The 23,930-nt window shown below is 38.4% G+C and overlaps 2 protein-coding genes and 1 long non-coding RNA gene across 52 annotated transcripts in view; 1 reads left to right on the top strand and 2 right to left on the bottom strand.

Moving 5' to 3' along the window:
- Positions 1-17,478, top strand: part of nid2a (nidogen 2a (osteonidogen)) — a 50,805-nt gene extending 33,327 nt beyond the window's left edge. For 2 of the 50 annotated variants that reach the window (XM_051867976.1, XM_051867994.1), the window contains 16 exons: positions 187-414; positions 1,482-1,709; positions 2,036-2,263; positions 3,882-4,118; positions 4,443-4,670; positions 6,046-6,273; positions 6,598-6,825; positions 7,150-7,377; positions 8,485-8,715; positions 8,952-9,121; positions 9,207-9,336; positions 9,428-9,599; positions 15,450-15,607; positions 15,790-15,913; positions 16,203-16,312; positions 16,813-17,478. In XM_051867976.1, coding sequence (XP_051723936.1) covers positions 187-414; positions 1,482-1,709; positions 2,036-2,263; positions 3,882-4,118; positions 4,443-4,670; positions 6,046-6,273; positions 6,598-6,825; positions 7,150-7,377; positions 8,485-8,715; positions 8,952-9,121; positions 9,207-9,336; positions 9,428-9,599; positions 15,450-15,607; positions 15,790-15,913; positions 16,203-16,311 — 2,927 coding nt within the window. In that variant the 3' untranslated portion in view covers position 16,312; positions 16,813-17,478. The remainder of the gene's footprint in view (positions 1-186; positions 415-1,481; positions 1,710-2,035; positions 2,264-3,881; positions 4,119-4,442; positions 4,671-6,045; positions 6,274-6,597; positions 6,826-7,149; positions 7,378-8,484; positions 8,716-8,951; positions 9,122-9,206; positions 9,337-9,427; positions 9,600-15,449; positions 15,608-15,789; positions 15,914-16,202; positions 16,313-16,812) is intronic. The other 48 variants (XM_051867980.1, XM_051867996.1, XM_051868011.1 and 45 more) reach the window with 46 other exon arrangements.
- LOC127498556 (uncharacterized) lies at positions 243-15,438 on the bottom strand. The gene is made up of 3 exons (XR_007925912.1): positions 13,193-15,438; positions 7,617-7,641; positions 243-381 (listed from the first exon to the last, which is right to left on the bottom strand). It is a non-coding gene; the product is annotated as an uncharacterized LOC127498556 (long non-coding RNA).
- Positions 17,376-23,770, bottom strand: rtraf (RNA transcription, translation and transport factor). The gene is made up of 8 exons (XM_051868038.1): positions 23,595-23,770; positions 23,296-23,420; positions 23,067-23,166; positions 20,554-20,634; positions 19,999-20,087; positions 19,840-19,908; positions 17,931-17,979; positions 17,376-17,769 (listed from the first exon to the last, which is right to left on the bottom strand). Exons 1-8 carry the CDS (start codon positions 23,653-23,655, stop codon positions 17,615-17,617), a joined length of 729 nt encoding a protein of 242 aa, XP_051723998.1. The 5' UTR covers positions 23,656-23,770; the 3' UTR covers positions 17,376-17,614.
- Between the last annotated feature and the right edge of the window lie 160 nt (positions 23,771-23,930).

Genomic DNA, 23,930 nt, shown 5'->3' on the forward strand with positions numbered 1-23,930 from the left:
AAAACCAAAACATTGCATGAAGCGATAAAATCACAGCCAGTCTAATATACAGCTATGGAGTGGGATTTTGGTCTGATGGGATTATATTGTTGATGGGGCTGCTTCTCTAAGCAATCAAACTTACTGGTTGGTACGTGGTGAAATAGAGCAGAATAACAATCCCTTGTGTATCTCATGTGTATCCAGGTCGTCCCAAAACCCAGTGTGAGCAGCACAGAGACAGTCTTCAGAGCGGAAACGGTGGTGTTCCTCGTGTAGGAGCCTTCATCCCTCAGTGTGATGAGGAGGGTCAGTACAGGCCTCAGCAGTGCCACGGGTCCACAGGTCACTGCTGGTGTGTGGACAGTAGGGGGCAGGAGAGAGCAGGAACCCGAACTCCACCTGGAACCCCGACAATAAACTGTGATGAGCCTGGTAAGAAATGGTCTACAGTAAATTGGAGATTTTGGGGGGAAAATTACATCACAGTCCTCTCTCAATAGGTTACCTGTTCTATTTTAAATAACATTTCTAATGGTTTTTATTAATTAATTGTCATGGGATCTGTTATAGAGAGGTAGCAGTTGCTTTTTTGTTGGAATACACTATTATTCATACGGTTGATATAGGTTTTAAAGTTCTTGAAAGAAGTCTCTTCTGCTCACCAAGGCTCCATTTATTTGATTAAAAATACAGTAAAAACTGTAATATTGTGAAATATTATTACAATTTAAAAATTAAATGTATTCCTGTCATGGCAAAGCTGAATTACTCATTGCTCCATTCTTCAGTGTCACATGATCCTTCAGAAATCATTCTAATATGCTGATTTGCTGCTCAAGAACCATTTCTTATTATCGATGTTTAAAACAGTTGTACTGCTTAATATTTTTCTGGAAACCTTGATGTATTTTTTCAGGATTCTTTTCTAAATAAAAAGTTTAAAAGAACAGAATTGTTTGAAACATAATATATGTAAAACAGTGTAAAAGCCTTTACTGTTACTTTTGATCAATTTTATGCATCTTTGCTGAATAAAAGTATTAACATATTATATATATATATATATGTATACATATATTTTTTTTAAACATCTTTGATTTCAAACTGATTTCAAACTTTTGAATTGTAGTAAATATCATTGGTACAAACTTCAGATGCTACTTCACTGAAGGCAGTCTAGGAAAACAGGCCCTGACCCGGAGATTTTAAGGAGGATAGGATCAAAATGTGAAGAGAGAGAACTTTTTCTGTTGTAGACACATTTGCATTCCTATCTGAAAAATATGGGATTTTAGGGAAGATCGAGGGTTGTCAAAACCACATGTTTACATGGACGGTATTAACATCTGCAATATTATGATCAAAACAGATAATTCTGTAACTTTATTGGAGTTTAGAGTTAGGCAGCTCTTTAGCTTGCACAAACCCTTTCATTTCTTATAAACAAAGAGTTGTGCAAAGGGGGAAATAACAATCCCTTGTGTATCTTGTGCATCCAGGTCGTCCCAGGACCCAGTGTGAGCAGCACAGAGACAGTCTTCAGAGCGGAAACGATGGTTTTCCTCGTGTAGGAGCCTTCATCCCTCAGTGTGATGAGGAGGGTCAGTACAGGCCTCAGCAGTGCCACGGGTCCACAGGTCACTGCTGGTGTGTGGATAGTAGGGGGCAGGAGAGAGCGGGAACCCGAACTCCACCTGGAACCCCGAGAATAAACTGTGACGAGCCTGGTAAGAGAGATATACATGGTCATCTCATCCTAACAAGTCCTACGTTTCCAGTGTCAAGCAATTTTTCAGGTCTGAATAAAACCGAAACATTGCATAAAGCGATAAAATTACAGCCAATTGAATATACAGTTATGGAGTGGGATTTTGGTCTAATGGGATTAAACTGTTGATGGGGCTGCTTCTCTAAGCAATCATATTTATGAGTTGGTACCTGGTGAATGATATAAAAGCTAATAAAAATTCCAATAGACTTACATTACAGCTGGGGCCTTAGCCATACCTAGAGAGCAGAATAACAATCCCTTGTGCATTTCATGTGCATCCAGGTCATCCCAAGACCCAGTGTGAGCAGCACAGAGACAGTCTTCAGAGCAGAAAAGATGGTGTTCCTCTGGCAGGAGCCTTCATCCCTCAGTGTGATGAGGAGGGTCAGTACAGGCCTCAGCAGTGCCACGGGTCCACAGGTCACTGCTGGTGTGTGGACAGTAGGGGGCAGGAGAGAGCAGGAACCCGAACTCCACCTGGAACCCCGAGAATAAACTGTGATGAGCCTGGTAAGAAATGGTCTACAGGAAAGTCCTCTCTCAACAGGTCGTCTGTCCTATTTCAGAATAATATTTCTAATGTTTTTATTAATTAATTGTTGTGGGATCTGATATAGAGAGGTAGAAATTCCTCTTTTTGTTGGAATATATCCTAAAATTCCAGATGCTACCTCTCAAGTGTTATTTTAGCATTAAAGGTGCAATATGTAAGATTTTTGCAGTAAAATATCCAAAAACCACTAGGCCAGTGTTAATATATTTTGTTCACTTGAGTACTTACAATATCCCAAATGTTTCCAACTATTTGTAAATCGTGAGAAAATTGCAATTTTAACCAAGGCTCCGGACGTGTGAGGAGTCGGTTTCCGGTTTTATTTCGTAGAAACCATGGAAACAACAAAGACGCTTTAATATATTACACATTTTAATAGACAAGGGAACAACTGTTTTGATATATTTATAGACAGAAAACTAATTATTGTTATATAGCTCAACACGTTTAGTCTTATTGTTTAAATCAAATTTTCTTGATTTTTTGCGAGTACCATGCTTTAACCATGCCTCAGAGAAAAACAATATTTTGTCAAGTAGCTAACATAGCATAATCAGATGCAGCTTTATTTTTATATGATATTTTATATGATATTCTAAAATCGATCTAGCTTACTGCAGTGTGTCTCAAACAAGTGTCTCACAACAGCCATCGAGCGAACGCACAGAGTAACGTTATAACATCATTTTCAACACTCTCAAATGTATCTAATATGATAAACAGAGCTGCATTACCTCATACTCATGACCGGAAAAGCAGAAGCGGCGCCGGCGACTGTGGCATAATAAAAGTTCCGCTGCTCGCGGCGTGTTGCGCAATCGCTCCAGCGGCCTCGTTCAGCTCCCACAACACTCGGTCCTGCTCTGCTTCATACTACAATAACGTTAATAATCGCATCCATGAACATGATTTCTTCCCGAGTCCTATCCCTATTCTTTTCCACCGTCCGTTTAGGTGAAGACCACATGTCCCAAGATTCTGCGCTCAAACTTGGCGTCATCAAGCTACGCCTTTGTTTTGAATAGGCCTCTAGCGACCTCTAGCAGACAGAAATCCTACATACTGCACCTTTAATTATATACCATTATATAGTAAAATTATTACTTTGCTTTATTTTTATATTTTAATTTTTAATTTTAATAATTTTAGTTTGTTTTAGTCATTTTCTTATGTGCTTTTGTCATTTGTATTTTTATTTTTTAATTCTATTAAGCTAAAAAAATTTTTTTTTTTTTTTTTTCAGTTTTAGTGCTTCAACTTAAAACGTATTTTATTTCAGTTATTTGCCGAGGCAACATTTCTGATTTTTAAGTTTTTACTGTTTAGATTTTTCATCTGATATTTCAATTTTATTTTAATTCAACTTTTGAAATAAAGTTAACAAAAATGATGTTTAATAGTTTTTGTTTTAGTTAAGAATAACAACACTGTTCCTCTGAAAAAATACAGGATTTTAAGGTTGACTGTTGCCGGAACCACCTGCATGATTAACTCTGTAACTTTACTGGAGTAGATGTATGATTTTTGCACTGAGTGCCGTGATGGAAAAATAACAAACCCCTTTTGTGTCCCAAGTGTATCCAGGTCGTCCCAAGACCCAGTGTGAGCAGCACAGAGACAGTCTTCAGAGCGGAAACGATGGTGTTCCTCGCGTAGGAGCCTTCATCCCTGAGTGTGATGAGGAGGGTCAGTACAGGCCTCAGCAGTGCCACGGGTCCACAGGTCACTGCTGGTGTGTGGACAGTAGGGGGCAGGAGAGAGCGGGAACCCGAACTCCACCTGGAACCCCGAGAATAAACTGTGACGAGCCTGGTAAGAGAGCTGTACATGGTTGTCTCGTCCTAACAAGTCCTAAGTTTCCAGTGTCAAGCAATTTTTCAGGCCTGAATAATACCAAAACATTGCATGAAGCGATAAAATCACAGCCAATTGAATATACAGTTATGGAGTGTGATTTTGGTCTAATGGGATTAAACTGTTGATGGGGCTGCTTCTCGAAGCAATCATATTTACGAGTTGGTACCTGGTGAATGGTATGACAGCTAATAAAATCACATAGACTTGCACTACAGGTGAGGCCTTAGCCATACCTAGAGAGCAGAATAACTATTTCTTGTGTATCTCATGTGTATCCAGGTCGTCCCAAGACCCAGTGTGAGCAGCACAGAGACAGTCTTCAGAACGGAAACGATGGTGTTCCTCGTGTAGGAGCCTTCATCCCTCAGTGTGATGAGGAGGGTCAGTACAGGCCTCAGCAGTGCCACGGGTCCACAGGTCACTGCTGGTGTGTGGACAGTAGGGGGCAGGAGAGAGCGGGAACCCGAACTCCACCTGGAACCCCGAGAATAAACTGTGACGAGCCTGGTAAGAGAGCTATACACGGCCACCTCAGGGAGTCACCTGTCAATTGCGTCATACCCGCGTTACCTTCGGTTTCCGGTTTTATTTTGTAGAAACCATGGAAACAACAAAGACGCTTTAATATATTACACGGTTTAATAGACAAGGGAACAACTGTTTTGATATATTTATAGACAGAAAACTAATTATTGTTATATAGCTCAAAACGTTTAGTCTTATTGTTTAAATCTAATTTTCTTGATTTTTTTGCGAGTACCATGCTTTACCATGCCTCAGAGAAAAACACTATTTTGTCAAGTTGCTAACATAGCATAATCAGATGCAGCTTTATTTTTAGTAACAGTAATACAAAATTTTCTCCATCACACAATACATTTTAAAATGAATTGCATGCCATTTATCAACACAAGCCATCCAGTATTTAATATGATATTCTAAAATCGATCTAGCTTACTGCAGTGTGTCTCAAACAAGTGTCTCACAGCAGCCGCCGAGCGAACACACAGAATAACGTTATAACATCATTTTCAACACTCTCAAATGTATCTAATATGATAAACAGAGCTGCATTACCTCATACTCATGACCGGAAAAGCAGAAGCGGCACCGGCGTCTGTGGCATAATAAAAATTCCGCTGCTTGTGAGGCGCGTGTTGCGCAATCGCTCCAGCGGCCTCGTTCAGCTCCCACAACACTCGGTCCTGCTCTGCTTCATACTACAATAATGTTAATAATCGCATCCATGAACATGATTTCTTCCCGAGTCCTATCCCTATTCTTTTGAACTGTCTGTTGAGGTGAAGACCACATGTCCCAAGATTTTGCGCTCAAACTTGGCATCATCAAGCTATGCCTTTGTTTTGAATAGGCCTCTAGCGACCTCTAGCGGATAGAAATCCTACATACTGCACCTTTTATTATATACCATTATATAGTATTTGTGAAAATTTTTACTTTGCTTTATTTTTATATTTTCAGGTTTCATTTTAATAATTTTAGTTTGTTTTAGTCATTTTCTTATGTGCTTTTGTCATTTGTATTTTTATTTTTTAATTCTATTAGGCTAAAAATTTCAGTTAGTTGCCGAGGCAACATTTCTGATTTTTCAGTTTTTGCTGTTTAGGTTTTTCATCTGATATTTCAATTTTACTTTAATTCAACTTTATTTAAAATAACAAAAATGATGTTTAATAGTTTTTGTTTTAATTAAGAATAACAACACTGTTCCTCTGAAAAAATACAGGATTTTAAGGTTGACTGTTGCCAGAACCACCTGCATGATTAACTCTGTAACTTTACTGGAGTAGATTTATGATTTTTGCACTGAGTGTCCTGATGGAAAAATAACAAACCCCTTTTGTATCCCAAATATATCCAGGTCGTCCCAAGACCCAGTGTGAGCAGCACAGAGACGGTCTTCAGAATGGAAACGATGGTGTTCCTCGCGTAGGAGCCTTCATCCCTGAGTGTGATGAGGAGGGTCAGTACAGGCCTCAGCAGTGCCACGGGTCCACAGGTCACTGCTGGTGTGTGGACAGTAGGGGGCAAGAGAGAGCGGGAACCCGAACTCCACCTGGAACCCTGAGAATAAACTGTGACGAGCCTGGTAAGAGAGCTGTACATGGTTGTCTCGTCCTAACAAGTCCTAAGTTTCCAGTGTCAAGCAATTTTTCAGGCTTGATTAAAACCAAAACATTGCACAAAGCGATAAAATTACAACCAATTGAATATACAGCTATGGAGTGGGATTTTGGTCTAATGGGATTAAACTGTTGATGGGGCTGCTTCTCTAAGCAATCATATTTACGAGTTGGTACCTGGTGAATGGTATGACAGCTAATAAAATCCCATAGACTTGCACTACAGGTGAGGCCTTAGCCATATCTAGAGAGCAGAATAACTATTTCTTGTGTATCTCATGTGTATCCAGGTCGTCTCAAGACCCAGTGTGAGCAGCACAGAGACAGTCTTCAGAGCAGAAACGGTGATGTTCCTCGCGTAGGAGCCTTTATCCCTGAGTGTGATGAGGAAGGTCAGTACAGACCTCAGCAGTGCCACGGGTCCACAGGTCACTGCTGGTGTGTGGACAGTAGGGGGCAGGAGAGAGCGGGAACCCGAACTCCACCTGGAACCCCGAGAATAAACTGTGACGAGTCTGGTAAGAGAGCTGTACATGGTTGTCTCGTCCTAACAAGTCCTAAGTTTCCAGTGTCAAGTAATTTTTTTAGGCTTGATTAAAACCAAACATTGCACAAAGCGATAAAATTATAGCCAATTGAATATACAGTTATGGAGTGGGATTTTGGTCTAATGCGATTAAACTGTTAATGGGGCTGCTTCTCTAAGCATTCAGATTTACGAGTTGGTACCTAGTCAATGATATAAAAGATAATAAAATCTTATAGACTTGTATTACAGGTGAGGCCTTAGCCATACCTAGAGAGCAGAATAACAATCCCTTGTGTATCTCATGTGCATCCAGGTCATCCCAAGACCCAGTGTGAGCAGCACAGAGACAGTCTTCAGAGCAGAAAAGATGGTGTTCCTCTGGCAGGAGCCTTCATCCCTCAGTGTGATGAGGAGGGTCAGTACAGGCCTCAGCAGTGCCACGGGTCCACAGGTCACTGCTGGTGTGTGGACAGTAGGGGGCAGGAGAGAGCAGGAACCCGAACTCCACCTGGAACCCCGAGAATAAACTGTGACGAGCCTGGTAAGAGAGCTGTACATGGCCACCTCATCCTAATAAGTCCTAAGTTTCCAGTGTCAAACAATTTTTCAGGTTTGAATAAAACCAAAACATTGCATAAAGCAGTAAAATCACAGCCAGTTGAATATACAGTTATGGAGTGTGATTTTGGTCTAATTGTGGGGCTGCTTCTCTAAGCAATCAAACTTCTGAGTTGGTACCTGGTGAATGATATAAAAGATAATAAAATCCCATAGACTTACATTACCGGTGGAGCTATAGCCATATCTAGAGAGAAGAATGGACAAAAGTTAACTAGTTTTCTGAAATTTAATGGCAAGATAATGTAACACAAAGTATAGTCTTATAAATGTACATAGTATACATAAAAAAAATGAAAATATAAAAAACTAACAATGTTAATAACTGTGGAATCACAATTGTCAACAATTGTCCATACCATAACATCCAAAGAGAACACCTTAACAACTGCATAGAAACGCCCTTGCAACCATCCAGGATCATATACTAGGATCATAGCGCCAACTTTTGCATGGGCAACACATCTGAAACATGTTTGACATGGTCTTCATCCAGCAACTGGTGTTAGAATTGTGATATTGCTTGCAAAGTACGGGCTTTCTAATTTGCTAAGTAGTTACTCATCATGTGCAAGTAATCACTCTAATTTGTAGCAGAGCTCACAGAGTCCAGTCTGTGTTCATCGAGATTACAGAGCAGAAGGAAAATATGAGCAGTTTAGTCCAGGTCAACACTGCCAATGGATGTGTTCTCTTCTCACCACAGTTAGAAATGCCTCCTATTTTGTCTCAAAGTTTTGTAGCCAAGAGTGAAACTTGTGAAAGAAGGAAATGTGCTATTGAACTTTTAAAATTAGATGTTAAATGGAAAATGGATAGAAAATAAGTAAATACATTGGTACTATATCTTCTGTTTCTTTATAAATAGAGGTTTAGGGGTGCATAAAAATAGTTTACATACAGTATGTTATATATAATAATATTATATATACTTTTATTCATTTGATAATCCTTTTATGTGGTTATTAATATATATACCCATTTTGTGCAGCATCAGTAATATGTTTGTGGTTTCCCCTCTGACACCCAGTGATAGTGCCTCCAACCCAGCGTCCAGAGACCGTCTGTGAGCGCTGGAGAGCCAGTCTGTTGCAGCAATATGCAGGCCAGCCGGATTCCCGCCACTATCTACCTCAGTGTGACTCCTCCGGCGAGTTCAACCCGGTTCAGTGCTATGGAGACAGCAGCTACTGCTGGTGTGTGGACCGAAACGGACGTGAAGTACCAGGAACCCGCTCACACGACGCTGTGAAACCTGCCTGTGAGTGTCGCTGTGTGAAATGTACATTTTTCAAAAATTAAGTGGCTCCGTGCTTGGACAATAAAAGTTATGATGCTTCTGTGGTGGTTGAATATGTATTTATTATTATTATTATGAATAATGTGTTTTATTTAATTTCTGTTTTTCTTATAATCTCATGTTCATATTCATAATGAGGCAACAAAATGATATATTTTTCAAAGCTAAAACAATCTATCAAATCTTCTACCTTCTAGGTATACCGACTGTGGCCCCTCCCACCATGCGCCCTCTGCCTCGCCCAGATGTGACCCCGCCTCCAGCAGGCACATCTTTGCTCTATGCCCAGGGTCAACAGATTGGAGTTTTGCCTCTCAATGGCACACAGATGGACAAGCAGAGATCTTCAGTGCTGCTTGCTCTACATGTGAGACTTGCACAATATTGATTGAAATACTGAAGTCTGTGACTTTGAGAAAAGTATAGTAATTCAGTTCTGTTTACACTTTCAGGGCTCTATAGTGGTCGGCATTGATTACGACTGCAGAGAAAGGAAAGTTTACTGGACAGATCTGGCAGGACGGACAATCAGTCGAGCCAGTCTGGAGCCAGGATCAGAATCTGAGATTATCATCAATACAGGTATGTTTATTTTGCAAAAAAAAAAATATATATATATATGATTAATAATATAATATAATAATCGTTTACTATTTATATCCATCTTTTTCAGCTCTGACGAGTCCAGAAGGTCTTGCTGTAGATGTGGCCCGTAGGAGACTGTTTTGGGTGGACAGCACACCAGACAAGATAGAAACAGCAAACCTTGATGGAAGTGACAGACGTGTTCTGTTTGACACAGACTTAGTGAATCCTAGAGCCATCATTGTGGACTCCCCTACAGGGTATGTGCTTAAATTGCTTAAAAATTATCTTAAAGATGAAAAAAATGATCTTAAAGATATAAAACCAATACCAGAAATACCAGAAATAAAAAACGAATGCTTGTCATTGGAACGTTTGATTTTACTTATATTATATGAGCAGTATCACACGAGTGGTTGTATATCAGCACGGCTGTCATTCGGCGGTAGGCTATCAAAGCGTGCTAATATACAGCAATATCGCACGGCTACGAGTGTGATATTGCATTTATACAACAGTTTGATGACGCAAATGTGTAAATAAAAAGAAACAACAACGGAGTGTCTTTAAAAACCCTCTTTTGTGAGGAACTACTTCCTTCCGCCACGGATTCAAATCTCAAGTTCACAGTTTAACAGTTGAGCCCAAGCCTCCGTTACTAATTCTAAAACGTCACTTTAGAACTAGTAACAAAGGAACGCTGAGTCGCTTCATTGAAACTCACTGTAATATGTAGAGTTTTGTGAGAGAGAGATCGCCTGAGCGAGTGTCGCTGACGGCCTGGAGCTCGCATCTCCGAAAGCGTCTAAACAAATTTTCAAATAGGTACTATGTTTACATATAAATCACACTTCTGAAAAAAAAAAAACTCTTAAAACTACATTCCGTTACAAAATAACAGTATTATCTATAAAAATATAGTGAGTTTGATCGTCCATCATGACACTCGCTGTGAGAATGTGGACAGTGATTCAAACGGTGAAACTGTTCCCGTGGCAAATATCGCATGGCTGGAAAGACCTCTCAGCCAATGAGATTTGAGAACCAGAAAGAACTGCTGTATAAATATATTTAATTTATTCATTTGATTATTTTTAACATTTTTTTGTTTTTGTCTTGAGCATGCTGGATCACTCAGACTGCACCATTAACAGGGGCATCTCTGCTTAATTAATTCTATAATTGGCTGATTTAATGAACCCTCATTTCCCCTCCATCACCAACTTCCCATGTTTCCTTTACAAGAACGCTCCAAAACTAAAAATCTGTTATCTGCTATTGTGAAAGTGATTGAAGGGAGGCGAGAGAACAGTACAAGAAGTGAGAGAGCGAGGGGGTCAGGACGTGTATGGGAGGCAGAGAAAATAAGAGGGCAAGACTACAAATTGGCCCAGATGTTAGTGTTGCTTCAGTGTCTGGCCTGGCTCTCGGGTCTCAGGGGAGGTAGGCAACGTGTGGGCCAGCAACTCCACAAACACAGCCATCTGCAACATCTGGAGCAACTGAACTAGGGTGGAGGACAGGAGACACAAACCTCATGGGCCATGAGAATAGCTGCTAATGTATGTTTGTGTTTGTTGGTGCTGCGATTTGGGCTACGTGCTAGTTTGTTTTTGCCGTCACGCATAAATGTGATGGTTTCGATTAACGTGCCATCTGGGTTGAAATCTGATGCATTAGTTGAGAATTTTACAAAACAAATATTTAATTATTCAAGCAATGTGCAAAGCTGCATTGTTCACTGCATCCCTCAAGTTTAACTTAAATGCTGTGAAATTGTGATTTTATGCTCAGAAGTCCTCTGGGAGGGACATGAGTAACATAATTTACGGTTATAAATCTTTTTTGGCCAGTGAGTAATTCAGCATTAAAAATAGTGCTGGCTAGTTTTTATTTACCATCTTCTGAGGGACTGAGTTTCATAGGCCTTGATTTAAAACATCTTGTTTAAATCAATGCTAAATAGAGCAGAACAGTTTTGTATGTTTCTAGCTTTTGCAAAACATGAATTTCAACCCTTGAGAGAAAAAAAAAAAAAAAAAAAAACCTCAAACTATGAGCCATTTTGCTTCCCATGTCAAAAGCCTTATGTACAATGCATCTGGAAAGTATTCACAGCACTTCTTCCACATTTTGTTTTGTTACATCCTTATTCCAAAATGGATTAAATTCATTATTTTATTCAAAATTCTACAAACAATACCCCATAATGACAACGCAAAAGAAGTTTGTTTGAAATCTTTGCTAATTTATTAAAAAAAAAAAAAAAAAAAAAAAAAAAAAAAAAAGTACATAAGTATTTACAGCCTTTGCGCAATACTTTGTTGAAGCACCTTTGGCACCAATTACAGCCTCAAGTCTTTTAGAGTATGATGCTACAAGCGTGGCACACCTATTTTTGGGCAGTTTCTCCCATTCTTCTTTGCAGGACCTCTCAAGCTCCATCAGTTGGATGAGGAGCATCAGTGCACAGCCATTTTCAGATCTCTCCACAGATGTTCAATCGGGTTCAAGGCTGGGCCACTCAAGGACATTCACAGGTTGTCCCGTAGCCACTCCTTTGTTATCTTGGCTGTGTGCTTAGGGTTGTTGTCCTGTTGGCAGATGAACCTTCACCCCAGTTTGAGGTCCAGAGCAGGTTTTCATCAAGGATGTCCCTGTACATTGCTGCATTCATCTTCCCCTCAATCCTGATTAGTCTCCCAGTTCCTGCTGCTGAAAAACATCCCCACGGCACGATGCTGCCACCACCATGCTTCACTGCAGGGATTGGTATTGGCCAGGTGATGAGCGGTGCCTGGTTTCCTCCAGACACGACGCTTGCTATTCAGGCCAAAGAGTTCAATCTTTGTTTCATCAGACCAGAGAATTTTGTTTCTCATGGTCTAGGAGTCCTCCAGGCGGGCTGTCATGTGCCTTTTACTGAGGAGTGGCTTCCATACAGGCCTGATTGGTGGAGTGCTGCAGAGATGGTTGTTCTTTTGGAAGGTTCTCCTCTCTCCACAGGGAAATGCTGGAGCTCTGTCAGAGTGACCATCGGGTTCTTGGTCACCTCCCTGACTAAGGCCCTTCTCCCCCGATCGCTTAGTTTGGCTGGCGGCCCGCTTTAGGTAGAGTCCTGGTGGTTCCAAACTTCTTCCATTTATGGATGATGGAGGCCACTGTGCTCATTGGGATCTGTGCCTCGATACAATCCTGTCTCAGAGGTCTACAGACAATTCTTTGGACTTCATGGCTTGGTTTGTGCTCTGACATGCACTGTTATCTGTGGGACCTTATATAGACAGGTGTGTGCCTTTCCAAATCATGTCTAATCAACTGAAGTTACCACAGGTGGACTCCAATCAAGTTGTAGAACCATCTCAAGGATGATCAGTGGAAACAGGATGCACCTGAGCTCAATTTTGAGTATCATAGCAAAGGCTGTGAATACTTATCTACATCCGTTTTTTCGTTTTTTTTTTTTAATGAATTTGCAAAGATTTCAAACAAACTTCTTTCACATTGTCATTATGGGGTATTGTTTGTAGAATTTTGAAGAAAATAACGCAGTTTTGAATAAGACTGTAACATAACAAAATGTGGAAAAAGTGAAGTGCTGTGAATAGTTTCTGTATGCACTGTATGCTATGTCCTCTTTAGTGGACACCAGGACTAAGTTGTTTAAAAAATAAAATGACATGAAATGACATGTATAGGCAAAAACAATGGGTTTCAAAATCGATCTAGCTTACTGCAGTGTGTCTCAAACAAGTGTCTCACAACAGCCACCGAGCGAACGCACAGAGTAACGTTATAACATCATTTTCAACACTCTCAAATGTATCTAATATGATAAACAGAGCTGCGTTACCTCATACTCATGACCGGAAAAGCGGAAGCAGCGCCGGCGACTGCGGCATAATAAAAGTTCCGCTGCTCGCGGCGTGTTGCGCAATCGCTCCAGCGGCCTCCTTCAGCTCCCACAACACTCGGTCCTGCTCTGCTTCATACTACAGTAATGTTAATAATCGCATCCATGAACATGATTTCTACCCGAGTCCTATCCCGATTTATTTCCACCGGCTGTGAGGTGAAGACCACATGTCCCAAGATTCCGCGCTCAAACTTAGTGTCATCAAGCTACGCCTTTGTTTTGAATAGGCGCCCCCTAGCGGATGGAAAAACAGCATAGTGCACCTTTAAGTCCTGGTGTCCTCTGCAGTGGACATGTATGAAATCAATGCCTTGTTTTGTAAAAGGAAGTCATATTTTGATTAGAATCCCCATAATATTTTCCTGAGATGTTGATTAATAACAAACAGTTGTTGTCATGGTGAAACCTCCAAAAATGTGGCATCTCTGCAAAGCCCTGAATGTGCTCTTTACAGGACTGCTGAGTTAAAACTGTGACATGTATGATGTCAGAGAAAATCACTAAAATATAATGTCCACTACAGAGGACAAAAGTCTATTCCTGGGTCCCAGGAGGACATGTGTGTGTTTGTGTGTGTGTGTATGCACATACACATACAGGTGCTGGTCATATAATTAGAATATCGTGAAAAAGTTCATTTTTTTATTGTAAATTATTTTAAAAAATGAAACTTTCATATATTCTAGATTCCCTACATGTAAAGTAAAACATTTCAAAAGTTTTTTTTTTGTAAATTTGTTGATTAGAGCGTACAGCTAATGAAAGTCCAAAATCCAGTATCTCAAAATATTAGAATATTTACATTTGAGTTTCATTAAATGACCATCCCTACAGTATAAAATCCGGGTATCTTTTGTTTTTTGAAACCACACTAATGGGGAAGACTGCTGACTTGGCAATGGTCCAGGAGACAATCATTGACACCCTCCACAAAGAGAGTAAGTCACAGAAGGTCATTACTGAATGGGGTGGCTGTTTACAGAGTGATGTATCAAAGCATATTAAATGCAAAGTTGACTGGAAGGAAGAAATTGGGTAGGCAAAGGTGCACAAGCAACAGGGATGACCGCAAGCTTGAGAATACTGTCAAGTAAAGCCGATTCAAACACTTGGGAGAGCTTCACAATGAGTAGAATGAAGCCGGAGTCAGCGCATCAAGAGTCACCACACTCAGACATCTTCAGGAAAAGGACTACCAAGCCACTTCTGAACCAGAGACAACGTCAGAGGCATCTTACCTGGGCTAAGGAGAAAAAGAACTGGACAGTGAACAGTGGTCGAAAGTCCTCTTTTCAGATAAAAGTAAATTTTGCATTTCATGTTGAAATCATGGTCCCAGAGTCTGAAGGAAGACTGGAGAGGCACAGAATCCAAGCTGCTTGAAGTCTAGTGTGAAGTTTCTGAAGTCAATAATGATTTGGGGGGGGCGTGACGTCTGCTGGTGTTGGTCCATTGTGTTTTATCAAGTGCAAAGTCAATGCAGCCATCTTCCAGGAGATTTTGAAGCACTTTATGCTTCCATCTGCTGACAAGCTTTATGGAGATGCTGATTTCCTTTTCCAGCAGAACTTTAGCATCTGCCCACAGTGCAAAAACCACTTCCAAGTGGTTTGCTGACCATGATATTACTGTGCTTTATTGGCCAGCCAATATGCCTGACCTGAATCTATGGGATATTTTCAAGAGAAGGATGAGAAACAGTCGATCCAACAATATACAGATGATCTGAAGGCTCAATAGTGCCTCAGCAGTGCCACAGGCTGATCACTTCCATGCCACACTTCACTGATGCAGTAATTTGTGCTAGGAGCAAGTCATTTGCTGTAATATGTCCTGCCGATCAAGTATTGAGTGCACAAAAGAACATACTTTAAAGAACTTTAACTTTTCTGTTTTGCAAATCCATTTTTTGATTGATTTTAGGAAATATTCTAATATTTTGAAATACTGGATTTTGGACTTTCATGAGCTGTACGCTCTAATCATCAAAATTTAAAAAAAAAACTTTTGAAATGTTTTACTTTACATGTAGGGAATCTAGAATATATGAAAGTTTCGTTTTTAAAAATAATTTATAATAAAAAAATGAACTTTTTGATGATATTCTAATTATATGACCAGCACCTGTATATAATGGTTGAAAGTTCAACCATTGCCATAATGTCCTGACAAGTAAAACTTGATCTTTTCACAGAACCCTCTACTGGACTGACTGGAACCGAGAAGCTCCTAAAATCGAGAGCTCCTCAGTGGATGGACAAAACCGAAGAGTCCTGGTACAGGACGGCATTGGATTGCCCAATGCTTTGGCCTATGACTCCACTACACGCCAGGTCTGCTGGGCCGATGCAGGTATGCACTTTGCCCATGTAGGCTAGTTTTTGTGCAGCAATATTTTCAGCTTTCGACAAAGTCTGGTCCACAATGCATCTTATTCTGACCATGTAAATATGAATTAGATACCACAATAACAAGCCAGGACTGAAAAGCTCATTCATAATATGTTGATAACCTCTTTTTTGTGATTTGGCCAGGAACCAAGCGCCTAGAGTGTATATCGCCTAACGGGACAGGGAGACGTGTGGTCCACAGTAACCTGAACTACCCCTTCAGCATGGTCTCCTTCGCCAATCACTACTATTACACAGACTGGAGGAGGTAAAGCATAGCACATGCATGTCCAACACTAAATGACCATTTTCAGAATCAGATATTGTTCAATTCACATTCTGTGTCATACTAGACTTGGTGCTCTATTCACTTCCATTCATACTTAATACAAAAATCAAAGCAACATGATTTGCAGTGAAACAGAAAAGTGGAGTATTATTTACAATTTATTAAAAGCAGAAGCCCTGGAGCTTACTCATATTTGTTGTCAAGTGTGACTGTACCTTTATCAATAAAATTATTACAAAATGACTGATTTTCTTCTGTGATGTTTCAGAGATGGGGTCGTTGCTCTCAGTCGGGATAACCAGTCAACAGATGAGTACTTGCCTGATCAGAGGTCTCATTTGTATGGAATTACAGTTGCTCCTCCACACTGTTTATAAGGTACTTACAGATTTCTGTGGTAAAGTATATCATCATTTTAGTTTTGCTAATACATTTTCAATTATATACAAGCGCTCTGTAAATGGGCTCCTGCTAATGTATTTTTCTTTTTGAAGTATTTATATTTGTGCAGGTACACCTAAAAGCACACGTTTTCCATGTAGCACACCGTGGGTGACCACTTTCAAGCAAATAACAGGATGACATTTTTCAGACATGAGCTGTCAGCTACAGGCACTTAAGAGAAAAGTACAAGGCACCTGCCTCCAAATCACTGTAGTTTTGACAGAGGCGATGAAACACTGGTGTCGCACCGGTACTTCAAAGCATTTCGGCGCTTTACAGACCAGAAAACAGTCAAACAAGATCAGAATAAGTGTTTGTATATCTGTACTAGCACATGAAAGCATTCCTCTGCTCGAAAATGAAATGTTATCGTATTTGTGCAAACTTGGCTTTCTGTGAAAGATTCCCGACAAGTGTCCCGTTTTGTGTTATAGGGAGACGCTAATGACAGAGCCAGCGTTACATGGTGCTATTCTGGGCGAGCGTTTGGAGAGCTGGTGCTGTGGGAATCGCGGCGGAGACGTGGACAAGGAAAGAGCCGATCGCAGAACCCGCAAGTCTCGACAAACGTCACTGTCAATGCCAAAGTGCAAATTTACAAACATGAAAGCGTGAATATTTTCTCAAAATAGTTTTGTAAATTTGTTTTATACCTCATTTCTTTCTACTGTACTTTTGTATGTGACTTTTTGTTAAATAAAAAAAAAAAAAAACCCTCAGTTGTGTAATTTGTACGTTTATAAAAACACTAAAACAGTATTTGCGGGAAAAAAAAGTTACATTTTTTAATTTCTTTAAAAAACCAAAGTGGTCTTTCACCAACCTTAATTTTTTTATCCTTTTTATCTTTTGTAAGATGTGATATTTATAACAATAAAATGTGATTGACAACTTTATTATGTCTGCTCGCATTATGTTTCAGATTATATATATATATATATATAACATTTTTCTGCATTGCATTAAGGTTTATTATGCAACAAAAACACAGTCAAGCTTTTAATGGTAGCCCGTGTAACTTTTAATAAGTGCTTTTTTTTTTTTTAATTACAGGGCAGAACAATTGCATAATAAAAAAAAAAAAAAAAAAAAAAAAAAAACAGTCCAGTTCGGCATTCCCACAAAAATGCCTTGAATTCAAACAAAATATCTGTGGTGTGGTTAATGAAAACAAGCATATTTCACATAGCATGTCTCGTGAAGACGGTCTCTGCAGCAAGGCCCTGGCAGGCGTTTTTATCTGCCCACCTTTCCGAGGCGGTGATCAGTCTTGGGGTCAGCGATGATGGCCTGAACTGCCACGATAGCCTCGTTGATCTTGGTTTGTAACTCTCTGAGCTCCTCGATGTGAAGCAAGCGGAGAATCCTGGCCGCTTCGTTCAGAGACGCATCTGGAACGATCAAACACATTCTTTGTGCTTACAATTCCTCCGAAAGTCAACAGCATATGATTAAATGCAGAATGTGAACATGATGGTGCATTAATTGTGTGCTAAAGAAATGATTTGTAGACATTGGAAGCCTAAAAACAGTTCTGCAAGTGCAAACCTACCTCCGGTATCAAATCCTAAAAGATGCTTGTCAAGGGCGACTGGTAAACCCTACAAAAGAACAAATAAGAAAATTTTTTGAAATATACACTACTTTAATTTGTGGTTTTTAAGAAATTATTACTTTTATTCAGCAAGGACGCATTAAATAATCAAAAGTAATTAAGTAAAGACATTTATAATGATACAAAAGACAACTGTTTTTAACATTGATAATAATAAGAAATGTTTCTTGAGCAGCAAATCAACATATTAGAATGATTTCTGAAGGATCATGTGACACTGAAGACTGGGGTAATGATGCTGAAAATTCAGATTTGCCATCAGAGGAATAAATTACATTTTAAGATATATTAAAGTAGAAAACATGTATTTGAAATTGTGATAATATTTCACAATATAACCGATTTTACTGTATTTTTGATCAAATAAATGCAGCCTTGGTGATAATAAGAGACTTTTCAAAAACATGAAAAAAATCTTACTGACCAGCATTTTTAACCCTCTGGTGCTCTTCAGACATTTTTTGACCGAAAAAATGTACTTCTTTTTTTCTTTAAATAATTTTTTACTTTATCGGAATGGTACGAAACTTGGTTAAGGTTTTGGCACTTGCTATGTCGAACACACACACACAAAAAAAGGTTAAATGGTCCTGAAAAAAAATAGTCACACTTGTGTGCCTTGTCAAAACTGACCGCATTGGAAATGAATGGGAGACAAATTTCATCTAGTGGAAACTTTTGGTACTGCGGCCAAACAAAATCTCATTTTTTGAGATATCAAGCTCAAATTTGGAACACAACTTATTTAGATTTATAGCTTTGATTTTCTTGCAGTTTTAGAGTAAAACATGTTTTTGAAAATATATATATTTCATATAAAATTTTAAAATAGTATTTTTGTGCATTTTTCATAAACAAAAAAATTCTGTAACTTTTTTTAAGGTAACTTTTTAAAACCTTTTCACTTCAGCAATTTGCCAAGTTTGTCTTTGAAAAGAGAAATTAAGTCTGCTCTAAAGCATTCAAAATTTATGACAGTTTAAGTTGGAAATTTCATTTTCAGGTCTATGCTCAGAAAGTGAATGAATGGATTATAACTACAGCGTAAATATAACTTAGTACCACACAATCCCCTAAAAATACAAAATATTAAATAAAAAAATTATCGAACTAAAGTATAGTACTTGGAAACATTACTATTTTTAATGTTTTTGATCGGAGTCTCTTATGCTCATTAAGGCTGCATTTATTTCATAATAAATACAGAAAAACAATAATATTGTGAAATATTATTACAATTTAAAATTAAGTATTAATTTCTTTCAAAAAAAAAAAAAGAAAAAAAAATTACCGACCCCAAACTTTTGAACGGTACTGTATATTGTTACAAAAGATTTCTATTTTAAATAAATGCTGATATTTCTTTAACTTTTTATTCATCAAAGAATCCTGAAAAAGTATCACAGGTTATAAAATAATATTAAGCAGCACAACTGTTTCCAACATTGATAATAAATCAGCATATTACAATGATTTCATGTATATTACACATGATCATGTGACACTGAAGACTGGAGTAATGATGCTGACAATTCAGCTTTGCATGACAGAAATAAATTATATTTTAAAGTATATTAAAATAGAAAACCATCATTTTAAATTGTAATAATAATTCCCAATATTATTGTTTTTTCTGTATTTATTATGAAATAAATGCAGCCATAATGAGCATAAGAGACTTCGCTCAAAAACATTAAAAATAGTAATGTTTCCAAACTTTTGACTTGTAGTGTACATTCATTTCAATTAAATAAAAAAAAAGGTCATTTTTGACCGACACGCAAAGAGCACCATATTAAGAAGTCCAGCAGAGTGTTTATATTTCAGAGAAACATTTTATGCTTACCTCTTTTGCTTGACTGGCCTTTGCAATAGCATCAGGGGTCAGACGTTCCTGTATAAGGATCCTAATGGCCTGTGATCACAAACAACAGAATAACTGAAGTTTAAATGCACTGGATTGAGACAAATGTTTCATACTATCAACAAAACAAACCATACTTACTTTAAGCATTACCAAATAGTCATCATGCCGCTGAATTTTGAGAAGATTTGTAAGAGCCGAGACACCAGCCTTAAAATCAGGATTGTTAACTAAAGAGGGAAATCACATTTAATATCAGTCTAACATATTATTTGAAAGTTTTTTTTCATTGCAAAATTGTTCCAAAGCCTTGGTTGAATTACTGATTACAAAGAAGAAAACATGATCTCTGAAAATGTTACCATAGAAAAGCTTGATTTGTGATTAGTTGACTGAAAACAACTACTCAGACAAAAAACAACAGCAGAGCCCAATATTTTCCATTCAGTGAACCCCATCCTCCTGGGGTGTGCCATTATTCACTTGACATCTGGAGAGTCCCTCCAGCTGTGGGTCACTGGCTTGGTTCAGCCCACTCATTGTGGGTTGTGGAGAGAGGTGGGTGTGTAATCAGTTCATTCATACATACGTGCCTGGAAAGCCACTTTAGTTATTGATTTGGTTTCTTTAATCAGCCTCCTCCGTCTCATAACAGGACTGGAGACTAGAAAGACATTTGGGGGAGGGAATACTCACCGTCCAGATTAATTAATGGGTCTGCAGACTTCTGAGCATCATTGGCCTCCGTCACAGGTTTGCAGTTTCGATATTTCTCGACTGTGGGATGTTAAATAATATAAGTGTCAGTGCGATGGAAACAAGGGGTTTCAAGTTGTCAAAATTGTTTGATGGCAGACCTAGGAACATCTTGCTCTAAACATGAATGGAATCAAGATTGTGCAATCGAATGTGTGGAACAGCTGCAAGCTTTACATTTTATTGCAAACTTTACCAATGCTGCCACCTGGTGGCTTGAGATTGAACATAATTGTTAAACAGCTTTCAATGGGGAAGTCTCACCACTACAAAGGACAGAATAGGCATGTTACAATTAGTGATAGACCAATATATATGCCGGGAAATTAAGTGGCAAAATAATTGGGCATTTTGTGCTTACTTGGCTAATTAAAGGCACAGTATGTAAGTTTCGCTGCTAGAGGTCGCTTATTCAAAGCAATAGCAAAAGCATAGCTTGACACCGTGAATGAGCGTAGAATCATGGGAGGTGTCGACGGGACTCATAATGTAATAAAGTTTTACACTGCATTCACACAGGGCATAGGCGTTAACGCTTCTTGTTTACTTTGAATGGGTGACGTCATGCGTTGCCGAACTGAATTGTGGGTTCCGTCGTGTCGCTTCACTCGCGTTGCAAGCGGCAGAAGTTGAAGATTTCTCAACTTTAAGTGCCAACGCAAGCGTCAGCCAATCAGATCGCTTTATGCAAACACTCTAGAGCAGTCGCTAGCCAACTGCGTTCATGCAACACCGGAAAGTAATGCGATTGGCTGTTATCACTATAACGGGTCGCGTCAACACAAGCTTCAGACACGCCCTCCGTCAAGCGTTAACGCCGACGCCCCGTGTGAATGCAGCGTTATTAACATTACTGTGGTATGAAGCAGGACGGGACGAAAGCCTGAGACATTTTACGTTGGTGTTTTTTTATTATGCGTATATGCCACAGTCGTTTTGGTGTTCAGGCATATTTTACTATTAAAGTTATGATTAAAGTTTCCTTTAACGTTCGAACTTGAACATTGTTATAGTTACGTTTGATCACTTAAATTTACATTATTTTATCTCATTCTAACGAAACAGCCGCAAGTGCTGATCTACTCATACAGGTCACTTTATTTTATGAATTAAAATTGTGGGGTAACGCAGCGCTATTTTAATTGGTCAAAACAATCATACTAAAATGCACTGTTATAACATTACTCTGTGCGTTCGCTCTGTGACTGGTATGAGACACTTGTTGCACATTGCAGTAAGCTAGATCGATATTAGAATTTCATATTAATTAAAGCTGGATGACTTGTGTTGATAAACGGCAGGTAATTAATTTTAAAATATATTGTATGGTGGAGAAAATGCTGTATTACTGTTTCTACAAATAAAGCTCTTTCTGATTATGCTATGTTAGCCACTTGACAAAAATAGTGTTATCTCTGAGGCATAGTACAAACATTTTACTCATGGAAAATCAAGAAAACGAGATTCAAACAATAAGACTAATCGTGTCGAGCTATATAACAATGATTAGTTTTCAGTCTATAAAAGGTATCCAAACAGTTGCTCACCTGTCTAATAGAACACATATTATTTTAAAGCGTCTTTGGCGTCTCCATGCTTTCTACGGCAGTAAAACCAGAAATCGAGGGTAGCGCAGATATGACATCTTTGACAGACGGCGTAATGACACAGGCCATTACACTGGTTAAAATAGCTGAATTTAAACATTGTTGGAAACATTTGGGATAATATAAATACACAAGTCAACAAAATACATAATGTTTTTTTTGTGTGGATATTTTAATCCCAAAATCTTACATATTGTGCCTTTAAGAGAAGTTTACCTTCTACACTGACATGGATAAACTGCATTTTGAGTGTAAATAATGCATAAAATGCATAAAATTATTTATTTTTTATCTATTTATTTGTATAAACTACCATTCAAAAGTTTGAGGTTAGTAATTTGAAAGAAGTCTTTTATGCTCATCAAGACTTTATTGAATAAAAAATAAAACTACTGAAATAATTTAAATTTAATTTATTCCTGTGATGGCAAAGCTGAATTTTCAGCATCATTACTCCAGTCTTCAGAGTCACATGATCCTTCAGAAATCATTCTAATATGCTGATTTACTGTTCAAGAAACATTTCTTCTTATCACCAATGTTGAAAACAGTTGCATAATATTTTTGTGGAAACAGTGAGACTTTTTTCAGGATTCTTGGATGAATAGAAAGTTCAAATGAACAGCATTTTTTTGAAATAGAAACTTTTTGTAACATTATAAATGTTTTTACTGGCACTTTTGATCAAGTGAATGAATCATTGCTGAATTTTATTTGTATATTTTTTATTTAAAACACGTTTAAACAGTAGTGTATATAGGCCAACCTGCTCTCTGGATATTGATTGGCCATTACAAAAAATTTTATATTGGTCGAGCACTGGTTTAAATCTCAAAAAAATCATACCATTGTCTCCATATTCAAAACGAACAGCAAGACCCAGAAGCCAGTCAACGGTCTCCTGTCTTTCCTGAACGCTGAATGGACAGTTCACATCTTGAAGGTACTGCAAACATAAAACACCTATTTTATACATTATATACATAATAATAACGGTATACATTACTTTAGGCCTAAATATACACTGAAAACATATACATATGAAAATAAATCTGTTGCTATATATTCGTTTCACCTTTTCAAAATGTTTAGGCCAGTCTGAGCTGGGAATATTCCTGAGATTTCCCCGGTCTTCAATTTTGTAGTGTCTGATTTTTTGATCTTCCAGCCAAACTATGAAATTTCTGAATTCGGTTTCATCTGGGTGAAGAAAAGAGCACACACAATATTAATAATACAATTTAGCATGTAGATTAAACCCAGTTGTGTGCGTCAAATTCTCGCTATTAAGCTGTTAGTATTATCCTGAATGTACATTATCAGTTTTGGGAGCATGAGGTGCCAACACGTCATTAATTTCAGACAGATTCCTACCTTTACAGTCAAATCCAGTCGGGTTGTGATATTCTAAGGCTGCAAGCTTTCTACGAAACATCCCTTTCAACTGCGAAAACTATTTAAAGAAGTTAACAGATTTATGATTTTGCTTAGGAATCTACAACCTGCTACAGCCTTCAAATGGCACTGGAAGACCGGAAGTAAAATAACCTGTTTTCAAAATAAAGGTTCGCATTGTAGCGATGCCGATTAATTATTAATTTCTGTACAAGACAAGATTTTATCTCTAATCTCTAATCATCATCTTATTCTTTTCCCTTTTCTTGTTCTTCTTCTTATTGTTTAATTTGAGGACACATTTCTCTGAAATAT

This window comes from Ctenopharyngodon idella, chromosome 17, assembly GCF_019924925.1.
Source record: "Ctenopharyngodon idella isolate HZGC_01 chromosome 17, HZGC01, whole genome shotgun sequence".
NCBI lineage: Eukaryota > Metazoa > Chordata > Actinopteri > Cypriniformes > Xenocyprididae > Ctenopharyngodon > Ctenopharyngodon idella.